Here is a 20425-nt window from a genome sequence, read left to right as displayed (position 1 = left end):
AGTCGGATTCGTTAACCACTGCGCCACGACGGGAACTCCTTTTTTCAATACATACTATAGATCTTTCTCCTGTTTCCTCTTCCCCTGTTTTTCTCCCTTAAACGCCTGGAGGAGGAAGCAAGCCAGGGAGCCAGGATGGGAGAATGATGGGAGATGGAGACGGCGGTGGGATCAGAGGACAGGGATCTGGGAGCCAGAGTGGAACCGGGTGTGAGTGGCGAGGACGCGGGTGAGGAGAGGGTGGGCACCAGGGGCCGGGCCACAGAGCAGGGGGCGGGAAGCACGGAGATGGACAAAGCGAGCAGGTCCCGAGCCATCTGGCCCTTTATACCTCTGCCCCCTTCACCGGAAGGGCCCCGCCCGGTCCCACTGCTGGCCTTGGGTCCCCCCCACCCCGGCCTCACTTCTTCTTCTTCTTCTCCTTTGCCAGCTTGGCTTCCTCAGCAGCGTCCTGGTCCTGGCTAAGTTTCATCTTCTTCTGGCCCAGTGGGGTCTTGAAGTACCAGTCCTGGGGTGGAGGCGGAGGAAGAGGGGTCTTCGCTTAGCTCTGCTTCCTGACCCGCCCTTCGCTTGTGGTGGATCCGTGTCCTTGGCACAGACCCTCTGCTCTCCTCGGGGCTCCTCGCATCCTGCTACAGCTCTGGTTCCCCTTGCGCTTCACCAAACAGTCGAGGCCCTGGCTCAGCCGCTGGCGGGGGCAAGCCCTCCTCCCCACCTGCGGCCCTCTCTCCTGGGCGCCCGCTGCGGCCCTGGGGGGCAGCACGACTCAGAGCGGGGGAGGTGCGTGGCTGCCGGGGCTGGGACCAACCAGAGCCCCTAAGCTCCTAACACACTGGTGCCCCTTTCAGGCTCCCCCGTCGAGGAAACCAGGTGAGCCGGCCCTGCGCATGTGTCTCTCCCTGTGACTCTTCTTCCCGTCCCAGCCCCAGCCGAGTTCCATGGGTTGTGGGGGGGGGGTCCAAAGTGTGCTGCGGGCCTGGGGCTTCAGAGGGCCCACCCTCTGACAGGTGCTGGCTCACAGCCCTCCTTCCTGGCCACCCCCTACCCCACCCAAAGCCTCACCTTCAGGGACTCCTCCTCCTCCCTGTACACGGGGTCCAGCTTCGCCAGATGCCCCAGGAACTCAGAGGCCACCAGGGGCCGCCTGGCCAATTGCAGGAGCCGCCGTTCGGTCAGCACGGCTTGGATTGCTTGAAGAATGCAGCCAGGCGTGTAGCCGTCGGACACCTTGGCCAGGGCACTGATGTCCAGGGCCTGGGTCGCCTGGCCTCCCCGGGCCTCTATCATGTGCTTCCAGAGCACTGTGGGGGAGGGGCACATGGGCAGGAGAGGCACGGGCGCCTCTGTCTGCATCTGGAAAGAGCTTTGCGCTTCAGGCTCCAGGACCATCTGCGCCTCTCAGGAAGGTGAGGGCCTTCCCCGCTTAACGTGGGAAAGGTGAGACTCTGTGGATGGAAGAGGCACCCCCCCCCCTGTTTCTACAGAGCCAGACAGACCAGGGCCCTTCCAGGGCAGCTGGCTGTGGTGGGGACAGAGGAAGGGGGGAGTTTGGCAGGAGCAGTCCCTCAACTCTTTCTCTGTCCCCATGTCCCCAGGTCTAACCGTAGCGAGAGGCGTAATCGGGCCGAGGCAGGAGGAGGATCCGCTGGTAGGTGCTGCACAGTCCTTTCATCTCGGCCACCTGCGGCCGGTCGGAGGTCCCGATAAGCACCACGCGATCTCCGGGACTCAGCAGTCGCAGGGCCTTGGCGAGGTCCTTCTTTATTCGTTTTGGGTCCATCTGCTCTGGGGAGGTGTGGGGTGGGGACACAGGGACAGCATACGGGCTTCTCATTTCACAGAGCACCTGCCACGCTCAGCGCCACCCCCCCCCCCGGGGGGGGAGCTGTCAGTCCTGCTCTAAGGATAAGGAAATAAGGCAGGAAAAGGACAGGGGACTCGGCCGAGGCCACACAGCTGAGGTTTAGAGTGACTTCAATAAGCCCAAGCCTGCCAGCCCTGCCCACCGGCTCTGACCTGGCTCCCTCACCTCCTTGTCCTCTTTTGGGACCCGCTTGTAGAAATTCTTCTCGGCGTTCCCAATCCAGATCACAGAGGGCTGCAGGTATCGGGCCACCTGGGCAGGTCAGAGAAGAGAAATCCCATGTGAGATGACCCCGGGCCAGGACCCAGGGTCAGGGCCAGCTTGGGGCAAGGGCAGCCCTGGAGCACCAGCCTTGCTTCCCAGATCCTGTCAGCCCCGTCTCTCAGCAACCCCACCCCCCTACCCCGACCTCTCCCATGTCACTGGGCCCCTGCTTTCCCCAGGGTGGGGGTGGGGTACAGACTCAGCCTCCTCTCTGCCTCAAACTACTCTGCCCCCCACTTCCTTCTCCCTCCCGCATCCCTGGGGCTTCAGGAATCCACAAGAGACCTCACCAGCTCCCCTGAAGACACCAACTGGGCAGACGGGTGACCCCCTAAGCATGAAGAACCCCCCCACCTGCTCTGAGAACCAGACAAGTCATCAGGGGACACAGACCTTAAAGACGACGTGCACCAGCATCTGCACCCCGGTCTTGCCAGGATATTTGCCCTGCAGGTTGCTCGGTGACAGGTCGAAAAGATTGGCACCAGTTTCTGTGCACACGGCCTTAACCAGCATCTTCTTCCCCATGCCAGGGGGACCCACCAGGAGGATGGAGCGGATGAGGGGGGCCATGGAGTGTATATCAGGGGAGCCTGAGAGAGGAGACAGGGGCCAGGGGATGGCAGGGGGCCGGGTGTGGAGACCTATATTAAGGGGAGGCCAAAGGCCCTGGGCCAGGCGGGTTCAGATCCTGGCTGCGTGGCTTTCCCACGTCTGAGCAGGGCCCCAGGCTGGACCCCTGAGAGAGGCCGCCTGGAGGAAGTCTAGCAGCCGTGATCAGGAAGCACTGCGTGCGGTGTAAGGACAGAGTCCCCCCGGCGCCCTTTCTGTTCTCCCTGCCATCTGTTTCCACTTCCGGAATGTGCAGGTGTTTGGGAATGAAAGGGCCTGGGACCAACCGCTTCAGAAAGTGGGTTGAGGGAGGGGCTGGCAAGGGCTGCTCAGCAAGTCTAGGGCCCACGGGACCTCTGGGACGGCCCAGTCTGAGCGTGACCTCAGCAGGACCGAGGGAGGTGGGGGCCGCCCGACACAAGCCTGTGGCCCTGGGAGCAGGAAGCCCAGGGCCTCTCACCAAGCCGCAGGACCCCGTACAAGGCCATGTTCTGTCGTATGTCAAACAGCGAAGGCATAGGGAACCTGTTTGCCAAGTGCAGAGTGGACCCAAGGTAGAGGCAGTCACCTGGGGGACAGTGGCCACCAGGTGAGTGGCCTCCGGAGGGCAGGGATGCCCGGAGAAGGCTCACTGCTGGGGTGGCAGTGGCCTCGGGAAGGCCATAGTGGGGGACCAGGGGTTAAGGAGGGTCTCACCGACATAGTCCTTCAAGGCCACTGCCTCGCTCTTCTTGAGAAGGCCAAAGATGACAAGCTCCTTGAACAGAGAGTCCATAGACCTGCCAGGGGAAAGGGCGGGGGCCTGAGGACAAAGGAAAAGGGACACAGAGAAAGGCTGGGGTGGAACTGGGGACGAGGGGCCCCCCTGCCCAACATCCTGTGGTCAGCCAGCATCCAAAGGTGACACTGGCCCAGGGGCTCCGAAGGAAGTTTACCCCAGGCAGGTGCTCTGGGGTTGAGTGGGGTGTGGGAAGGACCCGTGCCCTCTGGCCACTCTCTCTAGAAATGCTGTCGTTTGGGTGACACACGGCCTTCTTCCGAGAATAGCACTCAAGATGTACACGCTCCTGGGAGCGGCAGCCGGTAAAGTAGCTGACGTCTACGTGCTCATGACCAGCTTCACCGGGGAAGTGGGTGGACAGGAACCACTGGTAAGTTCCCCAGTGCCCCCGAGGGGGAGGTCCAGAGGAGATGGCTCTAGTAGGGACAGAGCTGATTAAGGCGAAGCTTGGGACACCAGGAGGAGGGAGCCCTCACAATGACGCTCTACTCGCGGCTTGTTCCGCAGCATCACTTTCAAAGCCATTTTCTTTCTTTCTTTTTTTTTTTTTTGGGCCGAGCCTGGGCCAGGGACCAAACCCACACCACAGCACTGACCAGAGCCACAGCAGTGACCATGCCGGATCCTTAACCTGCTGCCCCACCAGGGAGCTCCTCAAAGCACTTTCCCACGCGTCTAGTTGACCCTCACAGCTATCCCGTGAGTTCCCGTAGGGCAGGTACTTGGCGAACGAGGACCGGGAGTCAGAGAGGTTAAGCGATATTCCCCAGGTCACACAGCAACAGAACCAGGACCAGCAGTCAGATCTTTCCTGGACCTGGGCTCGGTCCGCCACCCGCAGTGAGGTGGAGGGCCGGCTACCTGTCTGCAGTCAGGTCTTTCTCCATCTTCTTCTTCCAAGCTTTCTTCCCAGGCTTCTTCTGGTTGAAAATAAGCATACAGGCAATTGTTTCCCATTCCTTGCCTCCCTTTGTCAACCATGTGCCCTCCCTCGTCCCAGCCCGGGACCCTCATCTTGCCTTCGGAGGCTTCAAGGGTCTCCCCTCCTCCCTGTCCACGGCCAGCCGCAGGCTCTTCAGCTCCTGCCGCATCAGCTCATCCACCTGGGGGGGTCAGCAGGGGGCCGCGGGGAGAAGCAGAGGTTGGGGAGGATGGGTGGAAAGAGCAGACAAGCCCAGCTGAGGCAGCACGGGGGTGGGGGTGGGGTGGGGGTGGGGTTCTTTCAGACCCCTCGGTCCTTCCAGCCCGTCCTGTTCACCCTTGAGCTTGGCTCTCAGCTGGCATCAGTGTGGATGTCTCCTTGGGACAGAGTCAGTCAGCTTTCAGTTCAAGCTTCGAATCCACTTTTTTTTTTTTTTTTTTTTTTTAAGGGTCGCACCCGCAGCAGATAGAAGTTCCCAAGCTAGGGGTTGAATCAGAGCTGCAGCTGCTGGCCTACACCACAGCCACAGCAACGCCAGATCTGAGCCGCATCTACGACCTGCATCAGAGCTCACAGCAATGCCTGATCCTTAACCCACTGAGGGAGGCCAGGTATTGAACCTGCATCCTCATGGATACTAGTCAGGTTCATTACCACTGAGCAACAACAGGAACCCCTCAAATCCACTCTTTGAGGCCTGTGTGACCTTGAGCAATTTCATGACCTCTCAGCCTCAGTTTGCTCACATGTGAGGTCCAGAAAATTATGGTGCCTGCCTCACTCTTCCAAGGTACGTGGCACAGGGTGGGCAGGTGGTGGGAGCTTTTTAGGGGATGGTGGGGATGGTGGTGGGTGTGACCCGGGCTCAGAGCCCCTCCCATTCCATCACAGCAGGGCTGCATCCACACCCCAGGGAGAAAGAGGGACCAAGGAGAGGCAGAGGACAATGGGGACCTAGATGGAGGCAGGACTGTGCAGGTGCACAGACGGTGCTACAGAGGACAGGTGGGGGGGGGGTGGGGGGGTTGGAGGTTGGGGGGGTGAGGGGGATGGGGGGGAAGGAGGCTGAAGCAGCGGGAGGCCTGAGGGATGCCCCGAGTCTGCGCACTCACCTGTATCCGGATTTCCTGCTCCACTTCCTTCCTCTGCTCCACCTGGAGGGTCTCTGAGTCAAAACTCTGACTGGGATGGAAGCTCTCATACCGGTTCTCCCACCAGTCTGACCATGGAGAGGTGGAGCAGTGTGTCAGGATTCCAGGTGTCACACACACGTGCACACATAAGCTCACACGTGTGTGTGTGTGTCTACATGTGCACACACACACACACGCCAATCCCCCTCTCCTTACCAAGCTGCCCAGCTCTGTTCCACAGACCATAGAGTGAGGCCTGATCCCAAGGCCTGGACCTCAGGATTCAGACCCAAACCCAAAAGCCCCTGAGCCCGGGGACTCACACCTCACACACTGCTCCCGTTTGGCCTTCTCCGGTTGGCCTCCACACCCACGCAGCCACCACACAACCCACGCAGCACATGTCCACTTTACCGGGGACCAAAGTCACCCTTGGTCACTGGCCCCCGGCCCCTCCTCTCTCACTTGTGTGCTCCTCGTGCCCGGCACGAATCACAGGGATGGATCTGGATGGCAGCATTCTCAGCGTTGCATTTGCTTCCTAAGATAGAAACATCTTTGGCCTCCCCACCCCCCCCCCCCACCTCACTCCATGCATCCCAAACTCCAGCCATGGAGCTCCTGCTGTGCTGCAACAGGATCAGTGGCGTCTCTGCAGCATCAGGATGCAGGTTCAATTCATGGCCCGGCACAGCGGGTTAAAACATCCGGTATTGCCTCAGGTGTGGCACAGGTCAGAACTGTGGCTTGGATGTGATGCCTGGCCTGGGAACTCCATATGCCGTGGGGCGGCCAAAAATGGAAAAACAAAAACAAAAACAACCCCCCCCCCTCCGATCCTGATTCTTCCCAGGCTGGCCTCCCACTGGGAATCTCCACGACTCCGTCCTGCCCGCCTGGTCCCAAGTCCAGGCAGCGCCTTACCCCCTCCCCAGTCTTTCCTTTCTTCTCTTTCTCTTCTTTCTCTTTTTCTTTCCCCTTACTTTTCTCTTGCTCCCTTTTTTTGCTTTCCTGGACCTGCACCTCCAGTTCCATTTTCACCTGTGACAAACAGTGTTAGATGATTCAGAGAAGACCAAGGGGACATTACAGGAGCCAGGGAACCTGGGGACCTGAGCTGGGCGTGGCCCCAGGGCTCCAAAGGCCTGGGCTCGTGGGTGGGATCCAGCTGCTGAGGGTCCAGAGACTTGACTGGGGTCCAGGAAGAAAGGGTTGAGTGAGGGAGTGCTCTGCTCAGAGCCGCTGTCCTCCCCGGCTCAGGGGGGTCCTCCTGGGGCCAAGGGCGCCTTCTCCAGCCCCTCAGAGTGTCCCCTCCTTCCCATGCAATCTTGTTAGCTATGTATATTTCTTCTGCCACATTGGCCTCCCCCCCCATCCCACTGCCACCCTCAGCTGCCACTCAGCACCATCTGTAACCTCTGAGTCCACCCACCACTGAAAGGGTACCTGTCCTGGAGTCTTGTCTGCAAAGATCAGGTAGGATCCGCCTAAAGACTCATCTGGATAATCAGGGAATCGGCCAGTAAGGGCACTAAATGAACGTAAAATGGTCAGAGAGATAGAAGGATGGATGGGTGGATGGATGAAGAGATGGACAGACAGATGGTATAGGAACAAAAGGGTCAATGGATGGATGGACGGATAGAGAGAAGGATGAAGAAAGATGAAGGACCAGGGAGATGGACGGAGAGTGGCAAGGCGTGGATAGTTACAGGGTAGAAAGGAGACACTAGTCAGGGGGCGTCCCTGGATGCTTTCCTCATCTTATTCTAGCATTTTCTTTGCCATCTGGGGAAAGAGAAGTCCTATATGGAGCTGTTACTGTGGGGGGTGGGGGGCAGTCAGGGGAAGATGGAGAAAAGAACCCAGTCTGGACCAGAGGACAAAACAGGTGTGGGGCGACTCCCTGGGGTGGGGGAGGGGAAGAGGGGCTAAGGGTTGGATCAGGGGAGGCTGGGGACACTGACTGGCACTCGATAAACCATTGTCGGATTTGCTCCTTCATTTTCTCCTTCATGTCGGGCCCCTCCAGCTCCCTGAGAGCCTCGTGGGTCTTCGCTATGGCCAACTGGAACTCCTCCTCCTTCTCCACCTGGCGCAGCCTGCGGACATCCTCCCTGAGGCTGGCCCGGGCCATGATGCCCAAGTGGTCCGCCTGGCTGGACGAAGGGAGCTGGGGACGTGGACGAGGAGACAGGAGGGCTCAGGCGAGGCGGGGGAGGGGGGAGGCAGAGGGAGGCCCGGCCCGCCGCGCACACCCCCTGCGAGGCCCGCGCGCACACACGTGCACACACACACCCACACGGAACGCCGGGCATGCCTGCATCAGGAGAAATTGTGTTCGGAGCTGAAACTCGTCTGTGTAAATTACTCTGATAATGAGTTTGCTTGATGCATCCGGGCTGGCCCCCCTGCCCCCTCCCCCAGCACGCCCTCCCCTGCGAGCCTCGGGCCCCAGCCCCCACCCACGCCGCCGCCCCGCGGCCCGCGCTGGCAGCCGCTCTCGCAGCCACTTTCCCGCCTCATTGGCTCCCAAATGTATTTTAAATATCACTCTGCGCAGAGACAATTACTGAAAACGCTGAGCTCACACTGTTGATGGGCCCGGGCGGCCCGGCTCATTCCTCACCCACCGCCGTGCCAGCGCCCCCTGCCCCCTCCGCACCCAGGCCCGACCCGACCTGCCTCGCCCTGCTCTGGCCACCTGGGGGTCCAGCCCTCAGCCTCCCAGCGAGTCTCAGGTCTCTACGCCCCCGCAGAGCCCCCTCGCCCCTTTGGAGGCCCCTCGAACTAGTCATCCCAGCCCTTGTCTTGCATCCCTCTGCGCTCTCCCCAGCCCGTCCCACGCCTCCATTTTCCTTTTTTCTTTTTCTTTTTGGTCTTTTTAGGGCCACGCCCGAGGCATATAGAAGTTCCCAGGCTAAGAGCCCAATCAGAGTTGCAGCCTCCGCCACAGCCACAGCCACGCCAGATCCGACTCATCTGTGACCTACACCACAGCTCACAGCGGCCACGCTGGATCCTGAACCACTGAGCGAGGCCACCGACCCAACCCGCGTCCTCATGGATGCTAGTCACGCTGAGCCACTGCGGAATGCCCCATCCATCTCCCTTTACCAGCCAGGCCTCCGCAGGCCCCGCCCACGGCCACGCCCCCTCCCAGGGACCCAGACCCTCGCGGGTCCTGCCGGCCCCTCCTCAGTCAGCAGAGACTAGCTGGGCCAAAGGCCATCACAGCGCACGCGGCGACAAACAGATCCCGGGAGCGCCGGTCTTGCTCCCTGGACAACACGACGCCCCTTCCGCCCACGTGCAGTCAGGCTCCTGCCACCTCCCTCACACTTAGCCATCCTGCCTGCAGAGCAGAGGAGTCTGGGGTCCCCAGAGCAAGTGGGGAGCCTGTGGACACCCCAAAATGCTTTTGCATGGAGGGGGTGTGCCCTCAGTTCACCTTGGCATCCCAAGGTTCTCCCAGAGGCTGCATGCAGGAGCCTGGGCGAGCCTCCCACTGGCCTGAGGCCTTCTCTGCCTGCTGGGCCTCTCCTGCCAGCCAGGGGCAGGGGCACGTGGCGAGGGGTGCAGCCGCTCTGTGCTGCTCTCTCCCACCCCGTCCCAACTTCCAGTTCCTTCCAAAGGGCTCTAGAGGGGGAAGGAGTGGAAGGGGACGTGGCCTGGCAGCGGCCTTATGGTTCACCCTCAACCGGACCCTGAAGAATCCCTCCACCAGGGTCCCCGGAGGCTTAGGCTGGGTCCCCGGAGGCTCAGGCTGGCCCCCCGCAGTGCTGAGTGGAGGGAGGTGGGGGCCGTGAGGGGCTGGGCTCTGGGGTGGGGGGCACAGAGGGATGAAGAAGAGGGGAGGGGCCCCTTGCAAGGGCCGGTCCTGTGCCACCACCTGGGCCAGGGCAGGGACGCACCACCATGCCAATGAACTCCATCTCTGTTCGCCGGTCCTGCTGAGTGTGTTTCCTCTGCCAGTAACCCTTCCACACCTGCAGGGACATGTGGGCCGGGATACCTCCACTCTGCATCCCCGCAGGGATGGGGGGCCTCTGGGGGGGAACTTCAGAAGGGCAGCTCCCCAGCAACTGACCCCCTGAGCAGGGACAGCTCAGATCAGGGAGGGACAGGCGTGCCCCCAAGGCATCCAGGTCCAAGGCTTTGTTCCCACAGGGGCCCCTGGAATTCCCTCCTTCTTATCTTCTAACCTGCTGTATCTTTTGAGGCCCAAATCAGAGTTCAGGCACAACCATCTCCGGGAAGTGCTTCCCACTCTCACTTCTCAGAACCCCCACAGTGTTTGGAATAAATACTTGATTTCGCCGAGGCACGTAGACATAGGCCCTGTAGGACCAGGCACCTCCCCTAATTAATTCTTTCTTTTTTGTCTTTGTAGGGCCACAGCTACGGCATATGGGAGTTCCCAGGCTAGGGGCCCAATTGGAGCTGCAGCTGCCAGCCTACGCCACAGCCACAGCCACGCCAGATCTGAGCCACATCTGTGACCTGAGACGCATCTGTGACCTATGCTGTGATGGCAGATCCTTAACCCACTGAGGGAGGCCAGGAATCCAACCCGCATCCTCATGGACACTGTGTCGGGTTCTCAACCTGCTAAACCACAATGGGAACTCCAGTCCCTGGTTTAGTACCTAGTCGTAGGGCAGCAGAATCCAAGCACCTGCATTTCTGTCAATTGCTGAGCCAGGCAGGCTTCCTGGAGGAGGTGACTTAACCCTGACTTTCCTCCTGGGGGTTGGGGGAGGGGCGGGGGGAGGCAGTTTACCTTCTGTATGGTGATTGCTGCTTCATCCTGACTGAACCTGTGCCGCCCTTCCTCCCGAATCTTCCGATCGTGCTCCTCCTCTTTCCGAATCTCTCGCATGAACGTGGCTCGAAGCCTGCCTTGCCTGGCCCGCTCAGCCCTTTGCAGTAGGATTATGGCCTCAGTCCGGGATAACACTGGAACGCTCTGGCCAGAGCAGGGGCAAGAGAGGAGGAAATGGGGGGGGGGGCGGTGTTTGTATCCAGGCAGGCCCCTGGGGGCATCTAGTCGAGGAAGTCCTGTCCCTCTACTTGGGCGGTGGGAGGTTGCAGGGAGCCTAAGAGGAGCTGTGAGGAGGCCAGGATGCTCTCTGAGCTGGTAAAATGACAGGGCAGAGCCTCCGTGTTCCTGGACGGGGACCACGGGAGGAGTCTGGGAGGGTGTCTGCTTGACTTACTTCCTCGGAGAGCACCGGCTTCAGGCTGGACAGGATCTCTGCCAGCATCTGCTCTCGCTCCTTCAGGACGCTGGACTGCTCCAGCAGGAAGTATTTGGGAATTGGAACCTCCAGGTCTGCCTTTGGGGCGATATGGGGGAGGGGGGAATAAAACTTCAGACCACCTGGCCAATCCATTACCATTTTCAGCTGCACACACAGACCCTGGGGCGGTTTTCCCCATCCCAGGGCCCTGGGGTGGGAGAGGTCGCCCACCCATCCCGGGGTGGAGTGGGAGGCTACAGGCTGTGGGCAGATCTCCCTAAGAGTCATTCCTGTCCTCCCTGCCCCCACCACGCAGCCAGAGCTGAATTCTGAAGGATCATGGCAGGTAATGGGCTGTGATCTCAAACCTGGCTGTGCATCTCCATCAGCTGGGAAGCTCTTGGAGTTCCCGTCAGGGCTCAGCAGTAACGAACCCAACTAATGTCCATGCGGACGTAGGTTCGATCCCTGGCCTCACTCCATAGGTTAAGGATCTGGTGTTGCCGGGAGCTGTGGTGTAGGCTGAAGACGTGGCTTGGATCTGGTGTTGCTGTGGCTGTGGTGTAGATCACTAGCCTGGGAACTTCCATATGTGGCAGGTGTGGTTCTTAAAAAAAAAAAAAAAAAACACTGGGGATGCTCTTAAAATGCAGGCTCCTAGGCCCTCCACAGACTCCACTTCAGAATGGCAGGGCCTGGAGGATGTTTCTGTTCTCAAGTCCACAGCTGAGTCTGAGGCACCCAATTCGGGAAACTTTGAGAATGTCTTGGATGTGGAACAGTGAACCACATCTTGGGGCGGACAGGAGACTGAGCAGTAGCTCTGCTGGTGCCCAGGTCACCACTGTGAAAAGGCAGATACAGAATAGTAGGTTTGGTGTGTAGCCATAGAGTCTGTATTTCTTCCTTTCTTTCTTTCTTTTTTTTTGTGTCTTTTTAGGGCTGCCCCCAAGGCTAGGGTCGAATCAGAGCTACAGCTACTGGTGTCAGCCACAGCCACAGCAACATGGGATCGGAGCCATGTCCTCGATCTACACCACAGCTCATGGCAACACCAGATCCTTAATCCACTGGGCGAAGTCAGGGATCAAACCCGCATCCTCATGGAAGTGGGTTCGTTAACCACTGAGCCACCAAGGGAACTCCCCCTGCATTTCTTTTTCCTTTTTTTTTTTTTTTTTTTGTCTCTTTGCCTTTTTAAGGGCTGCTCCCGTGGCATATGGAGGTTCCCATTAGGCTAGGGGTCTAATCAGAGCTGTAGCAGCCCTACACCACAGCCACAGCAACGTGGGATCCAAGCCGCGTCTGCGACCTACACCACAGCTCTTGGCAACGCCGGATCCTTAACCCACTGAGCAAGGGTAGGGATGGAACCCGCAACCTCATAGTTCCTAGTCGGATTCGTTAACCACCGTGCCACAATGGGAACTCCATCCCTCCGCATTTCTAACAAGCTCCACGCTGATGCCCCTGGTCCAGGGACCACACTTGGAGGACCAAGCCTCCAGGGTACTCTGTTCACAGTCCCCTGCAGCTGGGGGCGTGGTCCTCCCAGCCAGGCGCAGCCTCCAGCCTGACTCTCCAGCCACCCACCCACTGCATGCGCTTCCAAACCCCGTCCTCTGACCTGTCCTGCCCTCCTTCCAGCATTGCAGATGTCCCAGTGTCGGGGGTGTCTGCAGGACGTGAGGTCACTCTCGCCCCCAGCTTCCGGGGACAGGCATCCTCAGGGAGGCGGAGGTCAAGACTCCCCCTCCCCCACCCGTTCTCTCTGCCCGCCCCCCACTGGGGAGGGCCTGAGCTGAGCGCAGCAGCAGCAGCAGCAGCAGCAGCAGCGCGCACCGGAGTGAGCTTCAAGTCATGCAGCAACTGGTCCAGGCAGTGGGTCTCGCACAGGTCGACTCGCACCAGCTCGTCCTTGAGCTCCAGCACCCGGGCCGCCACACTGTCCAGCAACCGCCGCAGCAGCCGCCGCTTCTGCGGCTGGACCATCTGGTCATAGAGGGTGTCAAAGCGGCGCAGCAGCCTCAGGTAGCACAGGTAGAGCGAAGAGAGCCTGTACTGGAAGGATGGCCGCTCCCGGTCGGGCACGGGTTCCTGCAGGGGCTTCTCCTGGTCCAGCAGCTCTTGCAAGATTAGGTGGGAGGAGTCCCAGAGGCGCTGGTAGGATCTAGAGAGGAGGGAGCTGGCAGGGGGTGCTCTGAGCCTCGGGGTGGGGGTGGGGGCCATGGGTCAGGGAGATGGGCTCCACCCAGGCTTTTGAGGAGTGTTTAGGTTCCAGAAGGTGTGATGTCAAGGTTACTCCTGGCCAGGAGGAGGTGAGTGACAGGAGGAGCCCTCGGGGGATTTGACGGTAGGTGAAGCGAGTCCCCGCTGAGGCTCAGAGAGGGTACAAGCGGGCTTCACTGGGGAAGAGAGTCCACTGATGGATGGGCAAGGAGAACGAACAGGCATGGCTCTTAGGGGATCCTCCTAAGGAAGTGGCCTTTTGGAGTCCACAGTTGGTCCCTCCCCAGGGCAAGGTGCAGCCCGGAGATGCTGCAATGGTCAAGGCTGGAGGTGGGAAGTGGGGGTGAGGGATGAGTGTAGCGAGGGGCCCTTCCCCAGAGCAGAGCCCTGGTTCTGGATGTCATAGTCCAAGGGCAGCCCGACCACAGGCAGGAGTGGCCAGGGGCACAGTGTGACTGGGGCCTGGGCAGGGCTGGCCCGCATGGAACCTCCCCTCCCAGTGGCCTCAGCCCGAGGACCAGGGGGGGCACTTTGCTTTCCCATCCCCTCACTCACCCCTCAGACATGGTGCTCACTCTTCACACTGCCCTTTGTGAGCTGGTCGTGGAACCACAGAACCTCTGCGGTTCCATCCGGACTCCACCCCCTAAAGGCAGAACAGCCCGGTCTTAAGAGTTCTGTCCCATTGTCCCAATGTTCTAAGGCTGAGGAGAGGGGGCTGAGAGGTACAGGATTGGGGACACTTATCTCAGAGGACATCCTGGAGGCAGCCTTGGCCAGGGCAGAGAGTGGGGTCGGCCGCGGCTACTTTCCTTGTGGTGATCAAATGAAAGAGGGGTCTTGATTTGAAGTTGCCCTGTAAACTGAGGCTCTGGGTGAATGGCAGTCTTACAGGCAATGACTCCCCCTGTACCTCTCGGCTGGAGGACTCAGCCTCCTTCCTCACATAGGTGGCTGGACTGGAGGCAGGGGGATTCGAGGGGCAGAGGGGCTGGAGTCGGGCTTGGCAGGCCTGAGATCCCACTCTGCAGTCACCCCACCCCTTAGAGGGGGCACAAGAACTCACTCTGCTGTTAGTGCCAAGGGTTCGAGGGAGCCATAGCCGTGCGTGTAAAGGATGACCTGAAGGAGGAGGTGGGACTCAGGGGTGTTTGGGGCTCATTTTGAGCCCCCTGTGGGCTTTCCTCTCTCTGCTCCGGGCTCATGAGAACATTCTCTGGAAACTGTGGAACAGCAGCTGCAGCCTGCCTCTGATCAGCCGGGGTGAACTCACTGGCTCGGTGTCAGGTAGGGACTTAGGTGTAAATATGTGAGCCACAGGGCAAAAGAAAGCGGAGGAAGGAAGACAGCAGCAGAGGAGCCAGAGAAAGTCCTGGGTTTTAACGTGCCTTCGGATCTCCTGAAAATCTCGCCTAAAAGTGCAGACCCCAATTCCACAGCCTTCTGGGACCCAAGATTTGCATGTCTGACGAGCTCCCGGGTGTTACAGATGCTGCTGGCCTCTGAATCGCACCTTCAGTAGCAAGGCCCGAAACCCAGCGGGAGTGGGGAGGGCGGAGCTGAGGTGCCCACGGACCCCCAAGCCCGCTCCTTTCTAGCTGCGGGTTGGGAGTCAGATAATTAATTAGTCCTTATCTCTGGCGTCTCCACCAGGCTTGGCCGGAGGAAGAAACACCTGTGAAGCTCGCGGGGCCGGGCTTCAGCCATCATCGCACTGGGCCTTTTCAGCACCTGAGGCTGAAGTTACAGTGGGAACGTAAGGGGTTTTGGACTGGTCACTAAGTCCCACCCCTTCGCCCCACTGCCTCAAGATTTTTCAAAATAAAATTGGGGAAGAAAAGTTAGGCATCTCAAAAATATTCTCACCACTTTGTTCTGAAATTAAGTGGAAGAAAAAAACATTAGGGGAAAATCAAAACATCTTATGGGGAGTTCCCTGGTGGTCTAGTGGTTAGGATTCAGCTCTTTCACTGCTGCAGCCCAGGTTTAACCCCTGGTCTGGGAAGTGAGATCCCACATCAGGCCTCTGCATGTCACGGCCAGAAAACCCCAAAAACCCCAAACCAAACCAAACCCCCTCTTATAGATCCCGGTTGGCTACTTAGAAGCTGCTTTGGGCATTTCATCTTTATATCTTGAAGAACAGATCTGTGTAGCCTCAGCGCCCAGCACAGGACAAAAGCGACAGTTTGTCTGAAATGACATAACAAAACCACGGCCTGAAAGAGTTAACAGGTGAGGAATTTCTGGGCCTGACAGCAACAGCCAGCAGCAGATCCAAGATTCTAATCCAGATCAAGTCCTGCATCCTCTCACTGAGAATCAGAACACGGTACATTAGCAAAGTTCTACCACACGGTGCTCACCAGGCACACACAGAAATCAGCTTTTAAAAAGTATGAGTGGAGTTCCCGTCATGGTGCAGTAGAAACGAATCTGACTAGGAAACATGAGGGGGTGGGTTCAATCCCCGGCCTCCCTCAGCGGGTTAAGGATCCAGCGTTGTTGTGAGCTGTGCTGTAGGTCAAAAATGCGGCTCAGATCCTGCGTTGCTGTGGCTGTGGCGGAGGCCAGCAGCTGTAGCTCCGATTCGACCCCTAGCCTGGGAACGTTCATATGCCGTGGGTGCGGCCCTAAAAAGCCAAAAAAATAAAATAAAAACTAAAAAGGAAAGTATGAGTAAATGCTGTTCCCCCCGGGGAGCCATAAAAGGTGATGACACCCTGGCCCCAGGTCACACCTTGCCATCACGTGTCCCTTATTCAAAGCACCACAGTGCACAGGAGCAGTTCACTGTTTATTAACCCCACGCCTCTGGGGTCACTTGGAGCTGGTGTACTTGGTGACAGCCTTAGTGCCCTCAGACACAGCGTGCTTGGCCAGCTCGCCAGGCAGCAGCAGACGCACGGCCGTCTGCACCTCCCGGGATGTCAGCGTGGTTCGGCCCGAGTACTGGGCCAGCCGGGCGGCCTCGCCGGCCAGCCGCTCAAACACATCATTCACAAATGAGTTCATGATGCTCATGGCCTTGGAAGAGATGCCGATGTCGGGGTGCACCTGCAGAGGCAGCAGGACCAGTCTGTTAGCCAGGAGGCTCTGCGCGACGCCCCGAGCCCCAACTTGAGGACGGCGAGGCCGCCTCCCCAGCCTCTTCCCAGAGGCTAGGAGACGTGGAAACAGGGATGTGGGGTTTGCTACTATATCCAAGTAAAAAAGAAAAAAAGTTTCTCCCATCTGTAAGGAATGCTCCCTCTTTCTCGCTTTTCTCATTTAACGCCTTTGACAGTATCCCGTAGCAGAGGCGAATCACAGTTTATCTCACCATCCCTCCCTTTAGGGACATTTAGGGGCTTTGTTTTGCTTTCTTGCTATTACTTTGTGTTGTAACAAATGTCTCTGAACGCTTGTATGAGCACAATGAAAGTGATTCCCAGAGGGTCTGTGCCTATAACTCAGTAGATCGTTACCAAATGATTCTCTAGAGAGGACACTCGGGACGCAATCTCAGCATCAGACGAGGACTGAGGAGACCTGGGTTCTGTGGCCGTACCATGAGTCACTGTACCAACCATAAGTAAGGCATGGAGTTCCCGCCGTGGCGCAGTGGTTCACGAATCCGACTAGGAACCGTGAGGTTGCGGGTTCGGTCCCTGCCCTCGCTCAGTGGGTTGACGATCCGGCGTTGCCGTGAGCTGTGGTGTAGGTTGCAGACGCGGCTCGGATCCCGCGTGGCTGTGGCTCTGGCGTAGGCCGGTGGCTACAGCTCCGATTCGACCCCTAGCCTGGGAACCTCCATATGCCGCGGGAGTGGCCCAAGAAATAGCAAAAAGTCAAAAAAAAAAAAAAAAAAAGGCACTTGCTCTGTGCCTCAGTTTCCTCCTCTGTCACACAAGCTTTCCAACTAGGTGATCTCCAGGAAAACAAATGGTAGGGACCTTGAACAGTCCTGCAATGTGAGCAGGCAGACGCTTTCTCCATGAAGCGGGAGTTGAGTGACTGCCTGACGGTATATAGAGTCAGTGGTGGGGCCAGAACTCAGGCTTCCCACCCAGCCACTCCCTCTGCTCACAATTTCTGAGCTGAAAAGTTAGATGAAGCTACTATTCCCCACTCCACCCCACTTTCTTCAGGACACTGGGGGCTTTTTGGCTAATCCAGTCCCACCCCACCCCCCACCCCCACCACCCAGGGACCAAGCTGTCAGCTCACTCAGACTGCTCAGGCGGTTCACAGTGGAGGTGGGATCTAATCTAACGAAGCTCCAGGCTACCCGCCTCCTCCGGCCCCAGCTCTGCTGAGCAGGGCAGCAGGTCTGAGGCCAGGTTGCCTGGGAGCCTCTGGCCACACTGGCTGGGTACCCATTGGTCCCAGGAGACAGGCGCCAGCTGGTCACAGGAAGAGAGAGTGGGGGGCTTAGGGAGGGGTGGGACAGGCATTAGTATGGAGGGGCCTGCCTGGAGCAGGGGGGCCTGGCCTCCGCTGCTGTCAGGCCACGTGACTCAGCCTGCTGAGACTTTCTGTAGTCAGGCTTCTATCTATAAAACAGACCAAGCCCTCAGTGCCTCCAGCGCTGAGCCCTTGAGTGCTGCCTCTCTGCAGGGCTCCCCAAGACTGCAGTTCACACAAATTCCTCCTGACTCTAGCCACCACTAGCTAGTGCTTCTTGTTGGTACCAGAATGCGTTTGGCTCCTGATCACCTCCAGCTCGGCACTTTCTTGCCGGCTTCCTTTAATTAATTATGTCCCATACAGTCCTGTCTGTCCCAAAGCCCTGCAAGCGTCTGGACATCGTGGGAGTGTGTTTCATCTCCCGCACATCACAGGGGCAGGACAGGACCTCCGAGGCTAAATGCCACCCCTCAAGAGGGGCATGACATGCTGAGGGCACTCGCACCCCTGACCCAGTGCCCTCTCTGGGCTCTCTTGCCAGGACTCCACACATACACACACACACACACACACACACACACACACGCGCGCGCGCGCCAGCTCCTCTCTCACCTGCTTCAGCACCTTGTAGATGTACATTGAGTAGGTTTCTTTGCGCCGGTTGCGCTTTTTGGACTTCTTCTCCCCAGAACTACGGCCCCTCCGGCCGCCCCCCTGCTGCTGCTGCTGCTGCTGCTGCTGCTGCTGTCCATGCGCTGAGCTCATCCTCCCGCTCTGCCTGACAGCCTCTGCCAGCTCCTTGGGCGGCCTTTTATGAAGTCAGCGCCCGGCCCGCTGGGGTGGTGGTGGCGCTGGGGGCTGGCACCTGGGCGCGGGGGAGGGGCTTGGCCCAACCCCCTCCGAACGTGCTCTGAGTTGATTCTTAAAGAGCCTGATTGTTCCCTCCTCTCCCCCAGTGATTTCCTAAGAAACCCCCCACCAGCCCCCTTCCCCACCCAAAGTACTCCACACCTGTTAGAGTTCACGCACCCCGAACCCCTGCCATGCCCAGCCGGGCCTGCTGTGCGCATGTGGCTGAATGCTGGGGGTGGAGGGGTGCAGGAGGACACACTTCCCAGAACTCTGCAATCTAGCTGAAGAGACACGACTGATTCACATGGAACAATTAAAGAACAGTGAAAGGGCCGGTGTGTGGGACAGAGCGTTCAGAAAAACTTAGTGATGGAGTTCCCTTGTGGTACACTGGGTTAAGGACCTGGTGTTGTCACTGCTGTGGCCCTGGTCGTTGCTGTGGTATGGGTGCAATCCCTCGCCTGGGAACTACCACATGCCACAGTTGCAGCCGAAAAAAGAAAAGAAAAAACTTGCTGAGGGCTACGATGGCCAGCGGCAGCTTCAGAGAATGAATAGGGACTTGAAGGTGGTCTGGTAGGACAGGTACCATTTAACTGGGGAGGAGAGAGGAGATATTTTAGCTGAGAGGAAGGTGAGAGAGAGACAGTGTGAAAAGGAGGGAGAAACCAATGTGTGCAGGTACAGTGAAGTTTGGACTGAAGGCGGAAGGTGGGGCAGAACCCGAGCCCAGGCCAGGCGGGAGGCAGCAGGAAGCACGGCTGAGAGGCCGGGGCAGAGCTGGGCACTCTCCAGCCCTGAAGTCACCTGCGAAGGGGAGGGAAGAAAGGGCGCTGTTACTCGGAGAAGGTAACTTGTCCACTCTGCACCCACGTGTAAGCGAGTATTGCGGGTTCCTGTACGCTGAGATTCAAGACACCGGGAGCAACAGGACACGTTCAGGCTGTGGGGGAAGCGGGTTTTCCCAATCGAGGTGGGGCATCACCTGACAGGTGGTATCACCTGCCAGAGGGTGAAGAGCCGGAGCACCTCCTTTCCAACCCCCTCCTGAGGCACCCAGGAGAGCGATTCTTAGTCCAAAACAAGGCACTGCTGATTTTGGGCTTTTGTAGAAAGATGTCCTCTGTGGGCGTTCAGCATTCTTTAAAGCTTTTTGAGACTTTCTGGACAAGTTGACTAGCTCCCTCCAGCTCAGTAGCCCCCCACCCCTTACACCTCGGGCACCACACTGGAGACCCCCCGACTTCCCAGGAGTTCTTAACATGCCCAGGCCTCCCCTGGGGCAGAGTGGCAGCTCTCATCTGCTCCCCTTAGCCCCATAACCGGGTCTCTGGATACTCAGGACTGGCTTGCTTTAGTCATTTTCCCAAGCCCCACCTGAGGCACCCGCCAGCCAAGCCAGGCCTGCTGGGGTCAGCGGGTGGATGGAGCAGAAGCCCAGGCCCATCACTCTAGCCTTGGCGTCTCAGGCTCAGCATCTCAGGCTCTTCACCTGATACCCACGGTCACCTCCGCCCGGGGAAGCTCTTCAACTCCCTGGTCCCGAGAGGATACTTACTCACCTTTGAAGTTAAGAGCACCAATCCTGCCGTTCTTGGCAGCTGCTCACAGCTGCTCCCCCCATTAAGGCCTTCTGCGTACCCTCCTGTCTAAGGCTCACCGCGGCATCTGATTTATGCCCCTGCTGCCTCGTTGACTTTCCCACTAGATCATCAACTCCTTGGGAGTCTAGACACCATCTGGGATTTTGGGGAGCGGGGGTGGTTCTACATAGTCTTAGATGCACTGTAACGAGCACTGAGAAATCACAGCTGGGTGCTTCCCCACAGGGATGGCTGCTGAGGTTTCAGGGCAGAGAGACGCCCCACGTGGGACAGGCTGTAAGTGCTAGGAAAGTTCAGATGGGCTATGTGGAGTTGTGGCTTAGACGGAGACATCACTAATGAAAACTAAGGCTGTGGACAAGTAAAGTAACAAAACTTCCTGTAACCCACCAGGGTTCAGGAGGTTGTGTGAAAATGCAAACTCCTGACCATTTCTGCATCTACCCCATCCCACCAAAAGGAATAGGCCTGAAGCCCAGGAAGCTGCATCTTTAACAAGTATCCCTAGTGCAGTGGCACGGGCAGCAGCCGG

General features: G+C 58.6%; 2 protein-coding genes across 2 annotated transcripts; both read right to left on the bottom strand.

Moving 5' to 3' along the window:
- Nucleotides 1–10: 10 nt before the first annotated feature.
- On the bottom strand, nucleotides 11–13614 carry IQCA1L (IQ motif containing with AAA domain 1 like). The gene is made up of 19 exons (XM_047763793.1): nucleotides 13604–13614; nucleotides 12662–12989; nucleotides 10796–10915; nucleotides 10360–10545; nucleotides 9494–9565; nucleotides 7544–7749; nucleotides 7023–7107; nucleotides 6501–6617; nucleotides 6042–6117; nucleotides 5556–5662; nucleotides 4541–4624; nucleotides 4383–4441; nucleotides 3437–3519; nucleotides 3201–3308; nucleotides 2522–2721; nucleotides 2030–2116; nucleotides 1603–1780; nucleotides 1063–1301; nucleotides 11–508 (listed from the first exon to the last, which is right to left on the bottom strand). The coding sequence occupies exons 1-19, from the start codon at nucleotides 13612–13614 to the stop codon at nucleotides 401–403; spliced, it is 2454 nt and encodes an 817-aa protein (XP_047619749.1). The 3' UTR covers nucleotides 11–400.
- Nucleotides 13615–15781: 2167 nt separating this feature from the next.
- LOC125117422 (histone H2B type 2-K1) lies at nucleotides 15782–18349 on the bottom strand. Its single transcript, XM_047763291.1, has 2 exons — nucleotides 18050–18349; nucleotides 15782–16105 (listed from the first exon to the last, which is right to left on the bottom strand). The coding sequence occupies exons 1-2, from the start codon at nucleotides 18200–18202 to the stop codon at nucleotides 15869–15871; spliced, it is 390 nt and encodes a 129-aa protein (XP_047619247.1). The 5' UTR covers nucleotides 18203–18349; the 3' UTR covers nucleotides 15782–15868.
- Nucleotides 18350–20425: the final 2076 nt, after the last annotated feature.

Source organism: Phacochoerus africanus, chromosome 16, assembly GCF_016906955.1.
Source record: "Phacochoerus africanus isolate WHEZ1 chromosome 16, ROS_Pafr_v1, whole genome shotgun sequence".
NCBI classification, from domain to species: Eukaryota; Metazoa; Chordata; class Mammalia; order Artiodactyla; family Suidae; genus Phacochoerus; species Phacochoerus africanus.
This window is presented reverse-complemented; position numbering and strand designations above follow the sequence as displayed.